The sequence below is a fragment of the Pelecanus crispus genome, chromosome 6 (genome assembly GCF_030463565.1).
Source record: "Pelecanus crispus isolate bPelCri1 chromosome 6, bPelCri1.pri, whole genome shotgun sequence".
Classification (NCBI taxonomy): domain Eukaryota; kingdom Metazoa; phylum Chordata; class Aves; order Pelecaniformes; family Pelecanidae; genus Pelecanus; species Pelecanus crispus.
The window spans coordinates 64,077,647-64,096,712 of NC_134648.1; the positions used below are offsets into that span (position 1 = coordinate 64,077,647).

Below are 19,066 nucleotides of genomic sequence, written 5' to 3' on the forward strand. Positions count from 1 at the left end.
GATACCTGAGCTGACATTTCAAAATGCTGGGAATGCTGAAGCCACAGATTAATAAAAATCTTAAGCAAGCAATAGTGTTTGAAAAAAGCTCTGTAGCATTTGATGATGTACTTTGAGGTGTTCTTGGAAACCTACTGAACTGATAAAGGAGGTTGGGCAAAGGCAGGAGGACTGAGAGCCAGTGGATGAAGTCCTCATCCCAGCATTGGAGTCACTCAGCCAATTCCAAAATGTTTTAGTCACCTAAAAGTAACAGCTCACTTCAGAAGGAACATTGCTCCAGCACTATGTCCAATAAAAAAAGTAAAGGCAAATGAAGAGCTGCCAGATTTTGTAGCTGGTAGGGCACAGTGTTCAACTTGGCATGGTTATAGTAGGTGTCACCAGGTGGTGCTATTTTGCATTGACTGCCCATTTGTTTTTCTTATCATGACGATTATTTTGCCTCGGCTGAGCTATGCATGGTATTAATTTGGGGGAATTTTTAAGGGCAGAGGAGGAATTTGGTCTTTGCATTGCTGCTCCATTAGAGTCTGTTGTGCAGGTGTCCTCAGTCAGCCCTTGGTGCTAGGAGGACTTTCCCAAAAGGGACATGAGAGAAGCTCCAGTTGATAGGTTGCATAGCTGCTCACAGCGTACCCACAGGTTCACCAGCACTGATTCCTCCCCAAATCCGACTTGCAGAGCTTTTTGTTGCCTCTGCTGCTCCCAAGCTGATGGTTAATGCCGAAGCAGGACGCCACTAATGGCAGCAGGCCACCTCGGGACTGTGCTGGCCCCCACATTTCCAGCTGGAAGAGCTGAGTCACGTTTTAACCAGCAAGGACAGCGGAGGAATTTGGAGATCACTCCAGGAAGTGTGGGAAAGGAGGCACCCTGCAACCATAAAACCTCTAAATTTAGTTCTAGTTAAAAATGGAAAACATGGGTGATTCTGCCCTTGCGTAGGTCAGATGAATTTGGAGACCCGCGGGTCTGCTCCACTCCCATCTGCTCTGCAACGAGCCTCCCCATGGGGAGTTGGGGCCGCCTGCTCCCCCTCACCCCCGGCAGGGCTGGTGCCGCGCGGGGGGACGTGCCAGCCCCGTCCCCGTCCCAGGGGCCGCACGGCGAGCTTGGCCCTTGCTGGAGACACAGCCCTGGCAGGCGGAGGGGCCGCAGGGAGGGAGGTGGCAGCAGCCCCGGGCTGCGGCAGAGCCCCTTTCCTCTCCCCGAGTCAAATGAGGATGGCATCATTTCTGTTTGTTTATTTATAACTTTGGTGAGTGGCTCTGTTTGTGTCAGTGTAGCTCAGGAATAACTTTGTTACGCTCTGCTCTGTCAGTTAAATTGCATTATTTTTAATAAGGCAGCTGTCTTCTGTTGTGCTGGTTTCCCCTATCTGGAAACTGTCTACTTCTCGTCCATCCTGCTTTTCTGTTAAGTCATTGCACGGCGTTCACGGAAAGCAATGAGCTAAGCCTTAGTGTTATTTTCTGACAGAGGCCGCAGGTGGAAACAGAAGTTCCCGTAGTCCAAGGTAGCAGCTTTTTGTGAGCAATGGTTTTCTTCCCACAGCCCGCCAAGAAACCAAGCCGTGGCAAATCAGCTCTTTCCACCGCCTGGCCCAGATCAAGGTACTTCATCGAAATAGAAGGATGGTGCCTGAGGCCAGAGAGTTTACTCCGAGGAGCAAGTACAACCCCTGTGTGGGTGAAGGGGCTGGCTACGTGAGCCAGGGGCGCTGCAGGAGACCCGCAAAGCCGCGCAGCCCACCCCAGCCCAGTAGTTTTGCACTGACCCATCCCTTCCAGCCGGGCTGCAGCGCTGCTGCCCAGCACCGAGCTCATTCCTGCTGGTGCAGCGGGTCCCCCAGGTGCATGGGGTAGCACCGAGGAGTTCTAGGGTCCAGCTTTGGGGTTTTGCCCCCCTTTGCTGCCCACAGCTGTGGACCTTGGACGGCTGCCTCTGCTGCGTTGGTTGTGTAAGCCTCCCTCCCGCCCCAGAAACAGCCACAATCTCCTCCTCTGTGTGTTTCTAGCTCAGAAAAGGCTGATTCATTCTCTGAAGCAGATTAATTACTTCTGCTATTTAAAAAGAAAAAAAAAAAAGAAATCCTTTAGAGTTGGTCGGCTTAACTTTCAGCTGCGTGTACAATGCAGTAAAGCAAACGTGCTCTGAGCCAGAGCAAAAAAGTTTGCATGGAAAAAGAAACTGTGGGTTGTGATATTTACCTGGCACTTCAACAGTGGGCTCTGCAATTTAGGAAGTATTTGTGAATGTGTCTTGTTCTTGACTTATATGACAAGTGGTGCAAATTTGAGCCTGCCATGAAGGTGGACTGGGAAACAAATATTTTTATTCCCTGATAAGTTTTATAACTTGTTTCCCTTCTGGTTTACAGCCTGCCGATGTGGCACCTGGCTCCCCGAGTAGCTTGCACCCAAAGCCTGGCTGAACTGCTCCATTTCTTCCTCTGAAGGCTGCTTTCCAGCCTGCTTGGCTCTGCTAGCTTGTTATGGACCGATGGACTGTGGTTCCACATTTGAGAACAAGCTGTCCAATATTCATGAGTTATTTTGTATTTACCCAGTCCTGAGGCTTCTTTTATAAGCCTAGGGATAAATTCTGGGTTTTGTTATTTCCGTTACTGGAAATGCACTGAACCTACACAACCATTACCAAGCCCTAAATATGGCCTCTATTTATCTAGAACAAAGGTAAGGGAAAGGACTATCACAAAGCTAAATTGATTTACAAGCCTGCAAGTCCCAAAGCCCTGTTCTGATAACACTTGTAAGCAAGTGTTGGAGCAAGCCATATGTGCAGAGATGAATCACTTATAAAATGATATCCTAATATTAGTTGTATATTTATTTATCAGATAAATATAGTGATTTTTCTCTTGAAAATGAATGACAGCCACATGCTTGGCTGGCGTAAAGCACTGCAGCTCTTTGGACTATGGAAACCTGAGGATATGACTGAACAACTGATTTCTTTCCAAAGAAAGCAACAGTATCAGCTACTTGTTTCTAAAGTGATTTAAAATATTACTTAGGAAAAACGAAAAGAGATCAAAAGTGTTGGTATAAGATACCCTGCATGTAAGTTAGACCTATATATAGTAAGGTCATTTTGCCCCAGCATGAGAATATCTCATCATAAACTTCCAGCTGGTTGGGCCATATTAAAATCATTTCATGTTAATTCCAAGACTGTGGGTTAGAACTGGAAAGAGATTTTTTAGGACTGACAGCTTTAGGTCCTCTCAAAACAGCTGGACCAAGTACTGTAGCAAAGTGAAGGGTTAAGCCAGCCAGTGTTCTAGGATTACTGCATTATAAGAGAGGGACTTCAAAATTTTTCACCCAGCAGTAGAAAAAATAGTCTGAAGGCATCTTCGGAGTGGATTAGTTTTGAAATCATGCTAAGCCACTCTTCTGCTCTGTGCAAGAATTTGTTTTAAACGGCTCAAATGCTTAACGTTTTGAATTAGCAGCTGAGCACATTCTCTGGTTCCTGTTAATAACGTTCATATTCAGACAAGCTCGCAGGAAAGTACTTGGCAGTATCTGGGTCTGTTCTCCTTAACGTGTGCAATATGTACTTTGTGCCACTAGGAATCCTGGCTATGCTCAACCTTACCTGAACAAAAACATTCAGGATGGCTGTTCACCAGGTGAGATACCAGCCACCGTGATTCATCAGCAGTTGAATGGAAAAGCTGATCTTGATGGGGGGAGTAGCGTTTGCAGCCTGTTTGAAGAACAGCTGGAAAAAGCTGCTTCCTTGTGCACTGTTCTGGTGTCTTCGTAGGTTTTTTCCAGCAGGGATGTCCGTAAACATACGGCTCTGAGCAGCTCTCTGGCTTAGTGGTGCCTACAACCCTTTCCCCTGCAGACCTCCTGTGTCACACCGGTTTTCAGGGAAGAGCTATTCCGTGCCCAAAAATCTTCATCCTTGTGCAAGTGAGAAGGCTTTGTGCCTGTGCAGGAGAAGTATGGCTAAAACCAGCACAGGACTTGCCTGCCTCTCTCCCTCTGGGGCAGGGCTCAAAAGGTCTTTTTTCTATAATTACATCTTCTCACTAGTGCAGCACCAGTGTGTGTGCAAGGGAGCAGAGTTCAGCCATCTGGGCAGCCTTCGTCCTGGCAATTCCTAAGTGGTTCCCCTGCAACCTTAGAATGTAAGATATGTATGCAGGATAAATAAACTGAATAAATACCAGGCTCTTTACTCAGCCTGTGCTTGGGAGCACCTACATCCTTTAGAAACCTGAGCATGGGTCTGTGCCCTTTGATCTGGGTAGAAGTGCTGGTGCAGTTTGGGTTTTTGACAGCAAATTTTGTCATTGCCTGTCCAAAGAAAGCACCGAGTTCCCCACGGTTAATGGAGTAGTCTCCCCAGCTGAAAGCACCCTCCCCAAAACAGGATGTTTTTTGTAGCAGAAACTTCCTACCAAAAGAGCTGCAGTGAATGTTTTGGTTGTTTAAAGCAGATCGACCGCATTAAATACAAAAGTTCCAGGACACATGCATGTGCTGGCAGCAGCAGAGTCCTTTATTTTCATTACCGGAAGAATCCATCCGGTAAAGACTACTTCAGAAGGGTTTTTTTTCTTTTAAATCCTTATAGCATCATGTAAAGTGAATGTATCCAGCAGAAAAGCAGTCAGGGAGCTGGTCTGTGACAGGAGGGCTGGAAGGGTTTCAGTCTCCAAGGAGAGCAGAGAAATTCAGTAAGCAGAAGAGCGAACAGTCAGCTTTGCAGCTCCCATCTTGCTCCCATGACTTCCTGAGGATGCTCAAATGCCTCTGCTCCCCAAGGAGGGAGCAAACTGGCTGCTTTCACTGTGCTGTCCCAGTGCCTGGGAAGGTCGTCGCCTTTAGTAATTTAGTAGCTGATGATACTAGGCATTTTAGTCAGAATCACCTAAAAAGAGCCATCGCAGCCCTGCCAGCCAGAAATGAGCTGGGTGTCCCCTTTCCAAAACCCTTGACACAACTTACAAGACAAGTCACTGGCACAGGACCTGATTTGTCGCATAAACGTGGAGCAGCAAGAAGACACTGATTGTTGTAATTAGGAATAATCTAATTCCTAAGGGCAAATGGGGTGTACTTATTTCTATTTAATTAGATTCCTGCATTTCGTGGACCCGCCATGTGGGCAGGGGAGCGATACTGGAGCTGTAGAGGGTCTCGGCTCTTCTTTACTTAACGTGGGACTAAACTTTCAGTTCTTGATTTAGTCCTGCCTGATTTTGATGTAATTACTACTCAGAGGACCACCAAGTCATCTGCTAGATAATCGGGGTAAAATTGATTTGCTGGGGAAAAGCCATTAGCCCTCTCTGAGCAACCTGAAAGTAAAGTTGCTGCGACATGAAGGGATGGATCCATAAAAGGATTTGTGCCCTTAACATCCTAAGTCCTTGTGGTTTTGGGGGCAAATCTTTGCTCCCCAGGACAGCACTCAGCTCTCCTGGGAGATAAGCCTTCGGATTCCCCATCGGCACCCCTCTCCAAGCGCATCAGCGTGGGGCTGCCGCTGCTTCCTCCAGAGGAAGAGGAGGCCCGGGGTGCTGAGGAAACCCTTGCTCCCCAGGCAGTGCCCAAAGCATTCAGTCAGAGACACGGCCCCATGCATGGGCTCTTTCTGGTCATGCCATGACAAGCAAACGCCTTTGCTAGGGCTGAGTTATGGGCGGCCGGGTCGATGGACCTGGCTGGGAGCGGAGCTCAGCAGGGTGCAGAAGCATCCGCCTGGGCGCGAGCTGCTCCCACACAGGCTGGTGTTAGAGTGTGGCGAGGGTGCAGGCAGCTGCCTGCAGCAGCCAGGCAGGGCTGCAAACGCCTGGAAGCAGCACAAGTGATGCACGAGCTGGGAGCAGGAGCTGGGAGCCAAACCCCCTTGTTTTTCTCAGCTACTGCCCATTGCTGCTCCCGTTCATGTGCCCACGGAGGGATACAGCAGCCCTAGACCTGTTTTTTCTGCTTTTTAGCCCAATTTCTCTGCTTCTGCTTATTTTTTTTACATGGGAGATGATGCAGCCTTTCTAAGAACACAAACATTTCTGGCATATCTCACACGTCCAGGCTTCAGATGAAACCTGATGGGAGCTGATAGCCCTTTAAATTTCTTCCGTGGTTGCAAGGGCAGGAATTTGCAACATCAACAATCCTTTCTTTGCAGGAATTTTTTTCTCTTAAATTTTTTTTTCCAAAAAAACCCCCTGCTGTGAGCCCCATCCTGCTCCCAAGAACCAGATTAGTGACTAATCTTTTGTGGACTTCAGGATTATACATCAGGAGCGCATATAACGTAAAGTGAAATTCATTCGCTGATGTAAAACCCATCATGAATTAATGTTTATCTTGGATTGTATAAACACGCCCTCAGAGTGCTTCCTACAGCAGGATGGGGAGCTGTGCAGAGTCATTTCCCTGGATGTTGAATTGTTACGGTGAAACTGCCTTAATTAGAAAGCACACAGGCAAGCTCATCTCTTAAAGGCTAGCTGAATTTGGACCAAAGGGCAGAGAGATCAGTGTATTTCTAATATTGGTGGAGCTGAGCTCACGTACACAAGGGTTTAGTTTCCCCACTAAGGCAGGAAAACTTGCTCTGAGCGCCAACTTTTGATCTAGGGGGTTCAATTCAGGGTAGAGGCCTCACAGAGTAACAAAAAAACAGTATTTGAAGTCTAGCTGCCACCCTGAGCCAGGCAGGAGGTCTCTGCTAAATTGGGCCATGTTGAAATATTCACAATTTAATAATAACTGGCTTTCAGTTGACACCTCCCGAGAGGCTGAATGAATGCATTTTACAGCTGTGGCTCACGAACTAGTTTCCACGTGAAATCTCGACCAGAGAGATGTTTTCTGTTAAAAAGAGCTTTTAAAGTCTTCAAAGCCTGCTGAGTCCCTAAAAGCCAGGCTGGACCGAAGCTCAGCGGGACCGTAGGGGTGCCTTGGTGAGAGCAGGATTCCCGTCATCAAGCCCCTGCCCAGGGCGTCGCTGCCTGAGCCTCCGACCTTTGCTGTGCTCTCAGCTCTCAGTCCCAGGGTGAGCAGCCTTGGGTCGGACATCCTCCTTATTTTAAGCTGTCCTGGCGCTCCCAGCATTTCAAAGACCTCTGAGATCTTGCAGTGTTTAAAGCCCCGGTGCCACAAAGCCAGAAAACCCCGCATGGGCGATGCAAGGTGCAAGGGGCTGTCCCCGCTGCCTGCCACCCCCACGCTCTCCATCCTCCCCACCCCGGCCATCCGTCTTCCTCTTTTTTTCTTTTCTTTTGGTTTTTTTGGTTTTTTTTTTCCCTTTCCTTTGCCAGATCATTTCCCTGATTTGATCACTTCCATGCTTTACGTCAGCTGGCAGATGGATGTGCGGCGCGGCGCAAGCCTCCCTCCTTCCCAGCCCATGAGGAAGCGTCACCCTCCCGGTGGCCAGCGCCGAGCGAGTGAGGGGGGTGACAAATGACATGCAAATGCCTTTCCTGGAGGCTACAGAAAAGTGACTTGCTCGCACCTTTCCGAGGACTGGTATTTACATACTATTAGACGCGGACATCCTGTTGAACTTTCTTAGAGCGTGTGATTTGCAGACGTGCTCATTCAGGGATTTAGACTTTATTGACTGAAGGTTGCTTGGCAGAGAAGGAGAAATCGAGCTGGCTGGGGAGCTGGTCGAGAAGGGCCCTTTGTGCAAGAGAGACGAGAATAATTTGGCTTCGGCTCTGAGGTAGGAATTCTTTCCTCTGTCTGTTTTCTCTGTCCTCGTGGCATCCTGCGGAGGTCAAAAAAGCAATAAAAGCTTTCTGGCTCTCATAATGTTTGTGTGACAGCTTCGCATTGAACGGGAGCCGGGAGAGTCTTGGAAAGTTACCACGGCCCTGTCCAGGTTGCTGGGTAACAGCTTCTGCTTCTCACGTGCGGTGGGCTGAGGCTGGCTGGATGCCAGGCGCCCACCGAAGCCGCTCTATCGCTCCCCTTCTCTGTTGGACAGGGGAGAGGAAATACAACGAAAAAGCTTGTGGGTCGAGACGAGGACAGGGAGATCGCTCAGCAATCGCCGTCATGGGCAAAACAGACTCGACGTGGGGAAAATCAGTTTAATTTATTGCCAATCAAAACTGAGTAGGGTAATGAGAAATAAAACCAAATCTTAAAACACCTTCCCCCACCCCTCCCTTCTTCCCGGGCTCAACTTCACTCCCTGTTTTCTCTCCTCCTCCCCCCGAGCAGCACAGGGGGATGGGGGATGCAGGTTGTGGTCAGTTCATCACATGTTGTCTCTGCCGCTCCTTCCTCCTCAGGGGAGGACTCCTCACACTCTTCCCCTGCTCCAGCATGGGGTCCCTCCCACGGGAGACAGTCCTCCACGAACTTCTCCAATGTGGGTCCTTCCCACGGGCTGCAGTTCTTCACGAACTGCTCCGGCGTGGGTCCCTTCCACGGGGTGCAGTCCTTCAGGAGCAGACTGCTCCAGCGTGGGTCCCCCACGGGGTCACAAGTCCTGCCACCAAACCTGCTCCAGCCTGGGCTCCTCTCCCCACGGGGCCACAGGTCCTGCCAGGAGCCTGCTCCAGTGGGGGCTTCCCACAGGGTCACAGCCTCCTTCGGGCACATCCCCCTGCTCCGGCGTGGGGTCCTCCCTGGGCTGCAGGTGGATCTCTGCTCCAGCATGGACCTCTATGGGCTGCAGGGGCACAGCTGCCTCGCCATGGTCTGCACCAGGGGCTGCAGGGGAACCTCTGCTCCGGTACCTGGAGCACCTCCTCCCCTCCTTCTTCACTGCCCTTGGTGTCTGCATGGTCGTTCCTCTCACATATCCTCACTCCTCACTCTGGCTGCAGTTTGTGTCCCGGTGGTTTTTTTTTCCCCCCTTAAATATGTTATCACAGAGGTCTCCCTGGTAGCAGTGGCTGTTTCTGAAGCGAAGGTCTGACAGCTGCACCAGCCTGATTTAAACCTGGCTTACCAGGTTAAGGTAAATTGGTTATTGAGCATCTCAGACAGTGTTACTGTTGTAGTGAAGAGTGGTTTTAAACCCATTTAAAGCTAAGCTAGTGCACCCTTTAAATATAAATACGGCTTTAGGTGCCACTGAAGATCCTAACAAACATCCTTGAGCATCTCAGTTGAGCTTGGTTTGTATGTGGTACCTGTAGCAGCCTGATGATTTATTTACTTGTTTATTTACTGGTGCGGAAGAAGGCACCGGTGGTTATTTTTACCGGTGTAGTTAATTCTGGTGTAACCCCATCATTACCCATACATATTGAATGAACACTTTTACCACTTGTGCAAGACATCACACGATATCATAGCTTATATTTGCCCAGGAGAGAGAAGCTGTGCCGGCACACAGCATCCTAATAGTGGTGGATGGGACTGAATCATGACAACGTGTTTTTCCTTTCTTTGTAAAAGAATAAGCTATACCGGCAAAATACATATACATTTATACCAGTATGGCCACGGGCCTTGTTATCTGTGCACTGGAGTCCTTTTCTGGGAGTTTGTGGCCAAAAGCAGCCGTTGCCAGCCCCGTGCCGCCGCCAGCCCCGTGCCGCGTGGATGGCTCAGCTCCTGCCTGCCGGCTGCAGCGGGCTGCGTGTCCGTGCTCCCTCGTTTGCTAAGGACAACACGCTCCCTGTAACGCTGCAGCGCCTCTGAGCACACAGCCAACCTGGGCTGCTTCGTGAGAGCTCCTGTTTGCCTCGCACGTGGGCTGTGCCAAAGCAAAGCATAATGTGCTGGAGACTTCACAAACTTCTTCAGTAACACAGAGCACGACTGGGCACTCATTTCCAAGACCTTTTAATTTTTTCAGCATAAATCCCTCTTGCTTCTGATACAGCTGAGGATCAAGAATACCTAGATCTGAAGGTAATTGAGGCTACTGGCTATGGCAGAAAAAGGATGGAGCAGTGTTTGGTTTGTGTGCTGAGGCAGGGTCTGCTGGGCAAACCATGCCTTTTGTTTACATGCCTCAATTTCCCACTATACTCTTGCCATCAGCTCCCCTGGGAGACTATGAATTCTGCTGGTTCCTACTGATGCTGATAGGCCCACACCAAGGGGTCTGGCTGGTTCTTAAAATAGAGATTTCGGGTCCCCCCCACTTCTTTCGGTGTGTGGGAGGATGATTTCATTAGCCTGTATCTACGCGAGCTGTTCAGACGCTGCACAGGAAAACACAATAGTACAAATGAAAGCAAGAGGAGAGGAGGAACAAACCCATCACACTTCTTGAAGCGGTTTTGGAAAGCGCAAAGCCAGGATGTCGTTTCTTAGTGACTGAGTAGCCTGACATGTTGCAAAATACAAAGGCTTGGCATATTCCCAGTGGTAGAGTGAAAGCTGGAACTACCCAGAAGCAAAACGTATCATTAGTAGTCAGCCAGGCAGAAAAGGCTCCTGAGTGCCAGGATCAGGCATGGAAGGGAGGAGCGACTGAGCAGCAAAAAAAGAGCTTTTCTGAGGGGCTGGTGGTGTGCCCCAGCAGCCTTGCAGAGGGAAGCGGAGCACTGCGAGGGCAGAACGTGGGATCAGACTTCTTCCAAGGGCAGCAAGGAGCTGCTGTTCCCCCTCACGCCCCACCATCCTGCAGCACAGGCAGCGGGTCTGCTCCCAAAAAATCAGAATGGTTTCAGCCTGTAATTTTTCTCCCTTTTGTTTTTACTCAATTATACTTAGCTGCCCTGAGAAATCTCTTTTTACATGTCCCCCCAGGTCCTTGCTGTGATCCATGTCATCCTGGAGGCATGTAATAATTTAGACTGAAAGCTGTGCTGTGCAGCTCTTGTTCTGCACAGCTTCACAGGATGGAGAAAGTATTGATGTGCCCTGATTTATCTCCCACAGATGTCATCCCCATAGGAGCTGACTTGAAGGACAGAAGGGCACGGAAAACTGAACCTGGGAAGCACCTGATCCAGAAACAAAGGAGGGGGAAATTTTATGAAATGGGTTGGATGGATGCAGGGAATATCACAGCTTTGCAAACCCAGTGATCCAAAAAGTTAGCACCGTGAACCGCAGTGTTGCTGTGGCCAGGTGCAAGAGGACGAGTCTTTTTGATGCCTTCATGTTTCCCAAGGGAAGCTCTTCAAATTAAGATTATTTTCACACTGATGCTTCTTTAGCCGTCATTCCCCATCAGGCCTAACCAGCCTCTGAGGGTGAGAAGCAAGGTGAGGAGAGGGTTGCATCTATCACAGTGAGTGCTACGGGCTGGGGGTGTCCCCCAGCAGGAAGCACAGATGCACCATCAGGATGTGCCCTGGGGAGCAGCACTCGGCGCCAATGCTGAGCGCGTACCTGGGGAGGGCGGACCACGGGTGCTACAAGCACGGCCTGACACAGAGGCTGGGGACATTGCTTCCACCATCGCATCCTCCTCTATGGCCTGGGCAGAAAAAAGCAAAGCTCCCCATGCCCTTCTACTGGCAGGAGGCAACATGTATTCAGCCTTTTAGGCCTAGCGCCTTGTCTCTTTTTGTCAGAGGTCTTTCCTTTCCTCAGCCAGCGTAGTCTAAACGGCCTCTGTGAGACAGCCAGATACATGCATTCCATTTTCATCTCTTATCTGTCTCACTTTGCTGAGATCATTTACCTGCTAATAAGGTCCTGTGGTCAGAGATAAAAGGTGAAACTACCAGCCCTTTAAGGATGTATCCGAGTGGCTTTGCAACAGTGTGCTTCATGGAAAATATGGAAAGATGTTGCATTCATAATATATCACTCATATCTGTGTTTGTAAACAGATTTATCATACCATCTGCAGAATCATGCTGCGGTCTCCTCCATATTTATTTCCTTTCCATTTATATAGTACAACTGCTATTTACTTTATTCCCTTTTTACGATTAGATATATTACCTGTCTTTTTTTCTTCCCCACAATAAGAGTGCACTCTCTGTGGGAGAGAATATTTAATCAATCCAATTTGTTCAGCTTGGTGCATAAAATCACAAGCCAGTACTGTTTGGGGAGGTACCTGCCTGGGTTTGTTTCTCATTGCTTCACATCCATGTGGAGCAGGTGAGGAGGAAAGGATAATTCAGAACAAATCTGCTGGTAAACAGGATGCTCTGTCGGTATTTCCTGTCTCCTGTGTACTGGTTTTAGCTTAATTTTCAGAAATCAGCTAAGCCTGAGGTCAGTAATGCTATTGTAATCTCTCTGACTTTCTGTAGGTGACACGATATATAATGAAGTGTTTGTACAACTGGGAGCAAAAAGCCAGCCCGCTTTGTTATCTGGTTCAAAAAGAAAAGTTTAGTCGTATGCAAATAAAAAAAGTGATTTGCTGAGTATAGAAAGAAGGCATGCTGAGAGAGAGGGAGCTTGCGGTCGGCAGCCACTTCTGCAGCCCCTCGACTGAATGGCGTGAGCCCCAGCACAGCTCCGGGCAGGGCAGAGACCGGGTGTGAGCCGGGAATTCCGTCCTCCTGCAGTGGCTGCTCCTAGCAGGCTTTCTCACCCGGCGGGACCACAGGGCTCTTCCGTGCACACATGGGGCCCAAAAACAGATTCTCTGCTTGGTGCACACTTTCATTCTGGAGAAAGAGCATGGGTTACAGCTGAGCCAAGAGGAGGGACGAGTCACACCCAGCGAGCCAGGGTTTGGCCACACTGCCAGCCCTTGGGTTTGTGCCCATTCCCTGCACAGAAGTAAAAAATCCAGGCCAGTGGATTCCTTCTCCCAGGCAGGAGGCTGAAGGATCTTGGGTCTTTGGGGAAGCCACCAAAGAAGGGGGCTGGGCAGGCTGAGTTGTGCTCCACCCCGCGCGGATGGTCCTCAGCACTGCCCCATGGATGGGATGGTTCTCAGCACTGCCCCACGGATGGGATGGTCCTCAGCACTGCCCCGCAGATGGTCCTCAGCACTGCCCCGCGGATGGTCCTCAGCACTGCCCCACAGATGGTCCTCAGCACTGCCCCGCGGATGGTCCTCAGCACTGCCCCACAGATGGTCCTCAGCACTGCCCCGCGGATGGTTCTCAGCACTGCCCCACGGATGGGATGGTCCTCAGCACTGCCCAGCGGATGGTCCTCAGCACTACCCCGCGGATGGTCCTCAGCACTGCCCTGCGGATGGGATGGTCATCAGCACTGCCCCGCGGATGGTCCTCAGCACTACCCCGCGGATGGTCCTCAGCACTGCCCCGCGGATGGTCCTCAGCACTGCCCCGCGGATGGGATGGTCCTCAGCACTGCCCCGCGGATGGTCCTCAGCACTGCCCCGCGGATGGGATGGTCCTCAGCACTGCCCCGCGGATGGTCCTCAGCACTGCCCCGCGGATGGGATGGTCCTCAGCACTGCCCCGCGGATGGGATGGTCCTCAGCACTGCCCCACGGATGGTCCTCAGCACTGCCCCGCACTGCAGGTCTTCACCCCCAGGCACTGGAAGAGGACTGCTGGGCACTTTGCACAGCACGGGGCAGGATTTGACCACAGTGCCTTAGAAGCACCTCTCCAGCCCCGTGACTGTAAATTCAGTGTGGTGAGAGGTGGAGGACGCTGCCCCAGCGCCAGGGCTGTGACCCTGGGACAGGATACTTTCGCTTCTCTCCCTCCGGGGAGGGAGGATTTCTCTTCTCCTTTGCATTGAGCCTAGCCCAAATTCCTGGGCTTGGGTGCGGAGGAGTGACTGGGGGTGACTAACTTCAACAAGAATTTTACCAGGAGTAAGCGCTCTGGGTTGCAGGCAGTGGTGACAAATCTTAGAAACTCACGCCTGTACTTTGGCAGGAGGGTTTGTTGTTTGGGTTTGGGTTTTTTTTTCTGTGGTCCTTTTTATTACCTTTCAGCGGTACAGTGTGTTCTCAGATGGTATATTTGCAGCTTCATGTTTTTCGATCATGACCGTCATTTTTCCAGATAACAGAACAGTGAACAACTGGGCGCTTGGCCAGTTCTTTAGCCTTTGAAGCAACGGCAAACTCTGCAAGAGGGTTTCTCCAGAGCTCTCTAGAAGGATTTTCTGTGACCATATTCCCCTCTGCCCCTTACTCAGCACAGCCTTTGACGCTGTGAGTTGTGAGCTGCGTGCCCCTGCCCGAGTCCCACCAGCACCTTGCCCCAGGGGGATTGTTCAAGCTCTCTTGTATATCCCATCCCACTGCACCTTCCATCTTTCCAAGAGGCATGTTTAGGCTTATAATATCATGCCCTACATGCCTACCGCAAATTAGTAAGCAAACTTTTTGGCTGTGTATTTCCCATGTGGCTCTGCTGTGGCGAAGCAGCCAGGACCTTTCTCAGCAGTGCAGTCCCCAGGAAAAATCACAAGGCAGGCTTTAAAATAATGAGATGATTTCCAACCATTGTAAATGGTCCGCCCTTTATCTTTGCTTTCTGGCAAATAAAACCTTTCAGAGATTTTTCAGTTTAGAGCTTTCAAGCCTTTCCCTACATGCTGCGGGGCTAGAAACCCTTGTGCTGGAACTGGTAAGGGAAAGCGAGATTCTCTATAATCCCTTCAATCCCCCAAGTGCTGGGTTTTGGGGGCCAACTGGCCCCAGGTTATTTTGAGCCCCATGTGGGCTCACCAGCCCAGGAAAGCAGAGGTCCCTGTGGTGTGGCAGGGAGGGGAGGTAAGGTTAGTGGCTGGCTTTGGCTCCAGGAGCTTTATCCCCCTTTGTGGGACAAACTGTCCTCTCTGGGAGCAATTCAGCTTTAAAACCATTGCATTCACCTTTGGAAAGGACTTGCAGTGTATAACTTCATCACTGTGGATCTGAAAAATAAGGATCCTGCCTAAAACAAAAAATTTGGCACCAAGGGTTAGTTAGACTTGGCTTTGCTGTTTCTCTGTGCTGAATCAGCTCCTCACCCTCCTTGCTGCTAACAGCATGGCTGAGACAGGCCATGTCCTCCAGGGAGACGGGCCTTGAAGAGATGCTCCCCATCTCGGAAAAGGCACACCGCTCTTTACACGGCCCCCCACTGCCATCCCTCGGCTTGCAGCCTGTCGGGCTCTCACATTGTCACACACAGGCACCACATCTTGCGAACGTATCTGCTATTACAGCAGACAGGAAGAGATTAAGTGAGTGCTATAAAACTAACCTCTGCATCAGTCAAAAGAAACAAAAGCAAAAAATAACAGGGTAATCGGGTGCTCTTATGAGCAGGATATGCTCAAAATTACTTCTCCATCCCATTACAAATGCTTAGAAACTGCACAGCCTCTCCAGCACAGTGAGATTTTAAAGTGGTTTAATGGGCATAAGGAGTTCAGAGCTGATAATGCCACTTCCAACCTTATCCTTTCGCTGCATGAAAATAGGTAGTGGCTATTGACTGGTGTAAATTGGCTACTTTTAAAGCTGTATTTGCTGGCTTAGATGTGCTAAGAGTCTCTCTACAGAGTTTTCAGGGCCTGAATGTAATGTGTGTCATTAAGGAGGGGACATATTGAGTTTCTTCAGCAGAGGACTGGTTCCAGTGTGTTCTCTGCATGCTGGAGAGCTGGCCTAGGAGCAGGGACCTGCTGCAATTGAGCTTTACGTCCTGCTCGGAGGAAAACCAGGGCTGCGGGAGGGTTGTTGGTCAGTCCAGACAAACTTCTCACTTTGTCTTTTCTTTTTCTTTCAGGACAAACTGTTAATGATGTCAATCAAAAAGGAAGGTGCCCACAAGAAGTGGGCTGCCCTGAAGGAGAAACTTGGACCCCAGGAGACTGACCAGTCGGAGGCCAACCTGGAAAATGCAGAGCCGGAGCTGTGCATCCGTCTCCTGCAAATGCCATCGGTGGTGAATTACTCCGGGCTGAAGAAGCGGCTGGAGAACAGCGACGATGCCTGGATGGTCCAGTTCCTGGAGCTGTGTGGGCTGGACCTCCTCCTGGAGGCCCTGGACAGGCTGTCCGGGCGAGGAGTGGCCAGGATTTCTGATGCCTTGCTTCAGCTCACCTGCATTAACTGTGTGCGAGCAGTCATGAACTCCCACAAAGGCATCGAATACATTGTGAGCAACGAGGGCTATGTCAGAAAACTCTTCCAAGGTGAGAAGATATCTTCCTGCTTCGGCCGTCACATGTGGCATGGCGGGGGGGACTTTTCTGTTGCTTATCCTCCCGCTCTGCACCAGGCTTCTTGCAAGTTGTTGATCACAACTGATTAATGAAAGAGGTCGTTTTCTTCTTTAAAGTAATATTGCTTGGAAATGGCATTGGCTTTGCCACTAAACACTATTTTGATGGGCTCATTTCCACACAAATGTCTCATAGTTCACTGAGAAGCCAGGGATAAAGCCAGCCTTAGCCATATACAGGCATGAGATGTCCTCAACCCTTCAGTTGTCAGCAGACATTTGCCATTTAGTCTTTGTGGGAGAAGGCAAGAGATCTAAAGACCCTTAGTCTTTGTGGTCTCAAGGGCAGAGGGAGAGGAATTGAAAGGGCATGGAGCCTTGTAGCCTGTAAAGAGGTGGGAAGGTGGCATGGTTTAGACTCAAGAGAGCCCATTCTCTGTGCTGCTCAGTCTGTTCCTTCTAGAAGGTGGTAGGTAATACCACTTACTTTCTCCTGCCATTCTCTTGGCTCATCGTTAGGTATGAAACTCATCAGGGCATCTCCTAGAACTTATTGTACAGCACTTAATGATGGTGGTGCTGGGAGGATAACTTCTGCGCTGCTTCACAGAGCTGAGATCACAGCTGTGTCCAGAAACCCTTATTAATAGCTCTTTAAAACGCATTTAGCCTGAAAGATAGCTTGCTCCCCTCTTCAGTTCTGAAGTCCTCTCCACCCTGCATTTTCTTAACCAGTGTAAAATATAGAGCTGCATTTTTGTGCTGTGAAAAACAGGGGGGCACCCTGGGCTTTTCAGCTGTTCAGCTTCTTTGTGCACTAATAAAGGAAAAATAAGATGGTCTAATCCACTCCCTCACAGCTCCCAGGGCTCACAGAGAATGAGTAATGGAAAAAAGGGAATACATGGGGACTGGTTAGAACAATTGGCCTGCTTGATATGCATATTGGGTGTTTCTGCAGTAAAAATAAGACTCATTAATTGAGGAAAATTGTTCATCTACTGTTCTAGAAAATACCCACATGTGAAAATGGGAAATAAAATGTATGAATGTGAGTGCTGAGATCTTGGCTGCTGTTGCAGCATGCCACTGGTACATGGACGAGATGAACAACTACAAGCAGCACCAAAATGCCAATAGGGTACCTGTAGCATTTACTGTTCCCACTATAAGTTACTATCACATAATGCTATTGGGGTGAGATAGCTATACATTGGGATATTTCTCTTCCCATCTTCCATGTAGTGGCTCCACTCCTTCAGTCTGTTTTCTACCACTGGTCATAAGCCATGTAGCAGAAGACACTGAGATTTAGAACATTAATGTCATTATAAATTCTTTTTTGTTTTGTTTTGTTTTTCCTCCAGCACTTGACACAACTAATGTCATGGTCAAAAAGCAAGTATTTGAGCTCCTGGCTGCACTGTGCATTTACTCATCAGATGGCCATGCTTTGGCTTTGGATGCCCTGGACCATTACAAGGCAAGTGTCGGGCTGCAGCAAGAAGTATGGCTCTGCTCTGATCTGTGCAGGCAGATCCATGTACCACAGAAAAGGGCTGGGAATGAAAGTCATTTTGCATCATTTTGGTAAGAGAGACAGGGATTTATAAGGTGAAAACTGTAGGAAATTTGGCTGGTCAGCATAAGTCCACGGTGTTGCTCTGTGACTTGTCTGGATAGACAACTGCCAACCACAAGGTCCTTTCTGGCAGGAAAAGCACTACCAGATTAGCAAAACAGATGGTGCCACATCCATGGGTTTCATTGGCCACAAGCTCAGGTAGGTGCATCAGTTATCAGAAAGCATAAAGAGATCCAAGAGGAGTTTCGCTGCCGACCAGCCCCTGCTCCGTGATGGAGGAGTGCTGCTTTTACTTGTATCTTCCCGTCTTGTGCACTGTGGGATAAACTGAGAGGTTTTAAGATGCTAATTCCATCTGAGAGCCTGCACCAAAGTGGTAGACATTTCTGAACTGTCTGAAAAGAAATATTACTTGTGTTATTAACAGAGTGTGAAGAACCAGCAGTATCGGTTCAGTGTCATAATGAACGAGCTCTCCAACACAGATAATGTGCCGTACATGGTGACACTGCTGAGTGCTATCAATGCCATCATACTGGGGAAAGAAGAGCTAAGAACAAGGACACAAATCAGAAATGAGTTCATAGGTAAGGATGTTTGTTGCACGTAACTTTCTCCAGAGAAAATCAGTTGCCAAGCAGTTTTATTTTCAGATGTATCCATAAGGAGACTAAAGAGGGCTGAGGAGCAAAACTGCAAATACTAAAGGCAGACTCGTGGGGTTTTTTTTTCTTTTGGTCTCCTTTCTCTTCAACAACCTTTCTGTAACCAGATTTTTTAAATTTTGCTGCTTTCCCATAGCTTTGATCTAGTTTGGAATCCCAGCAGCACTGTATCACTTGAGCTTCTTCAGTACGTTTCTATAACCAACCATCTCATGTAGCCACATTTCCGTATGTTGCAACTCCTCAAAAGAGTAGATAAGGTTTCTGTGCCCTGTGCCTACTCAGTTGAGCCACAGAAGCTGCCCTGTGATTCAGAAATACTTTCCAACAGCTTGGATACCCAGATACTAGGTACCATTGTCAGGATTCACCTCACGTAGTGCGTGCATCTGAGCTGGTGAGCCTGGGCTCCATTTCCCTTTGTGGGGAGCAAGGGACATTTGACCACACTGTTTATTTCACTGATTTTAGATGTCTAATTCAGAATGAGGTGACTCGTGCCCCAGGAGTGCCTGTGTCCCTCAGTAACTCCAGAGGGATGCTGCAGTGGTTCACCCAGATGCAGACATATGTACCATGGGTCTCTTCATTTACCAGATGACCCACTTTGACAGATTCATTTGAAGATATTTTCACTTTCTCTCTCTGCAAAAAGTGTTTATGAGCATAACATTATATAACAATCATAATAGAACAGTGCCAAGTAGGTCATAATGCCAGTATATCTCTTTTTTTGTTCTCCCAGGGCTTCAGCTGTTGGATATTTTAGACAAGCTAAGGTAA

General features: G+C 49.0%; 1 protein-coding gene across 1 annotated transcript; it reads left to right on the top strand.

Annotated features, from left to right (window-relative positions):
• Positions 1–7,692: 7,692 nt before the first annotated feature.
• Positions 7,693–19,066, top strand: LOC104036938 (inverted formin-2-like). Its single transcript, XM_009490714.2, has 5 exons — positions 7,693–7,725; positions 15,596–16,004; positions 17,401–17,516; positions 18,046–18,205; positions 19,029–19,066. The coding sequence occupies exons 2-5, from the start codon at positions 15,608–15,610 to the stop codon at positions 19,064–19,066; spliced, it is 711 nt and encodes a 236-aa protein (XP_009488989.2). The 5' UTR covers positions 7,693–7,725; positions 15,596–15,607.

Excerpts from the sequence above, each read along its gene's own strand:
- LOC104036938 (XM_009490714.2), top strand. The coding sequence starts at position 15,608 with ATGATGTCAATCAAAAAGGAAGGTGCCCACAAGAAGTGGGCTGCCCTG. Across the intron at positions 17,517-18,045 it reads ATGCCCTGGACCATTACAAG|AGTGTGAAGAACCAGCAGTA; the intron begins GCAAGTGTCGGG and ends TGTTATTAACAG. Across the intron at positions 18,206-19,028 it reads AATCAGAAATGAGTTCATAG|GGCTTCAGCTGTTGGATATT; the intron begins GTAAGGATGTTT and ends TTGTTCTCCCAG.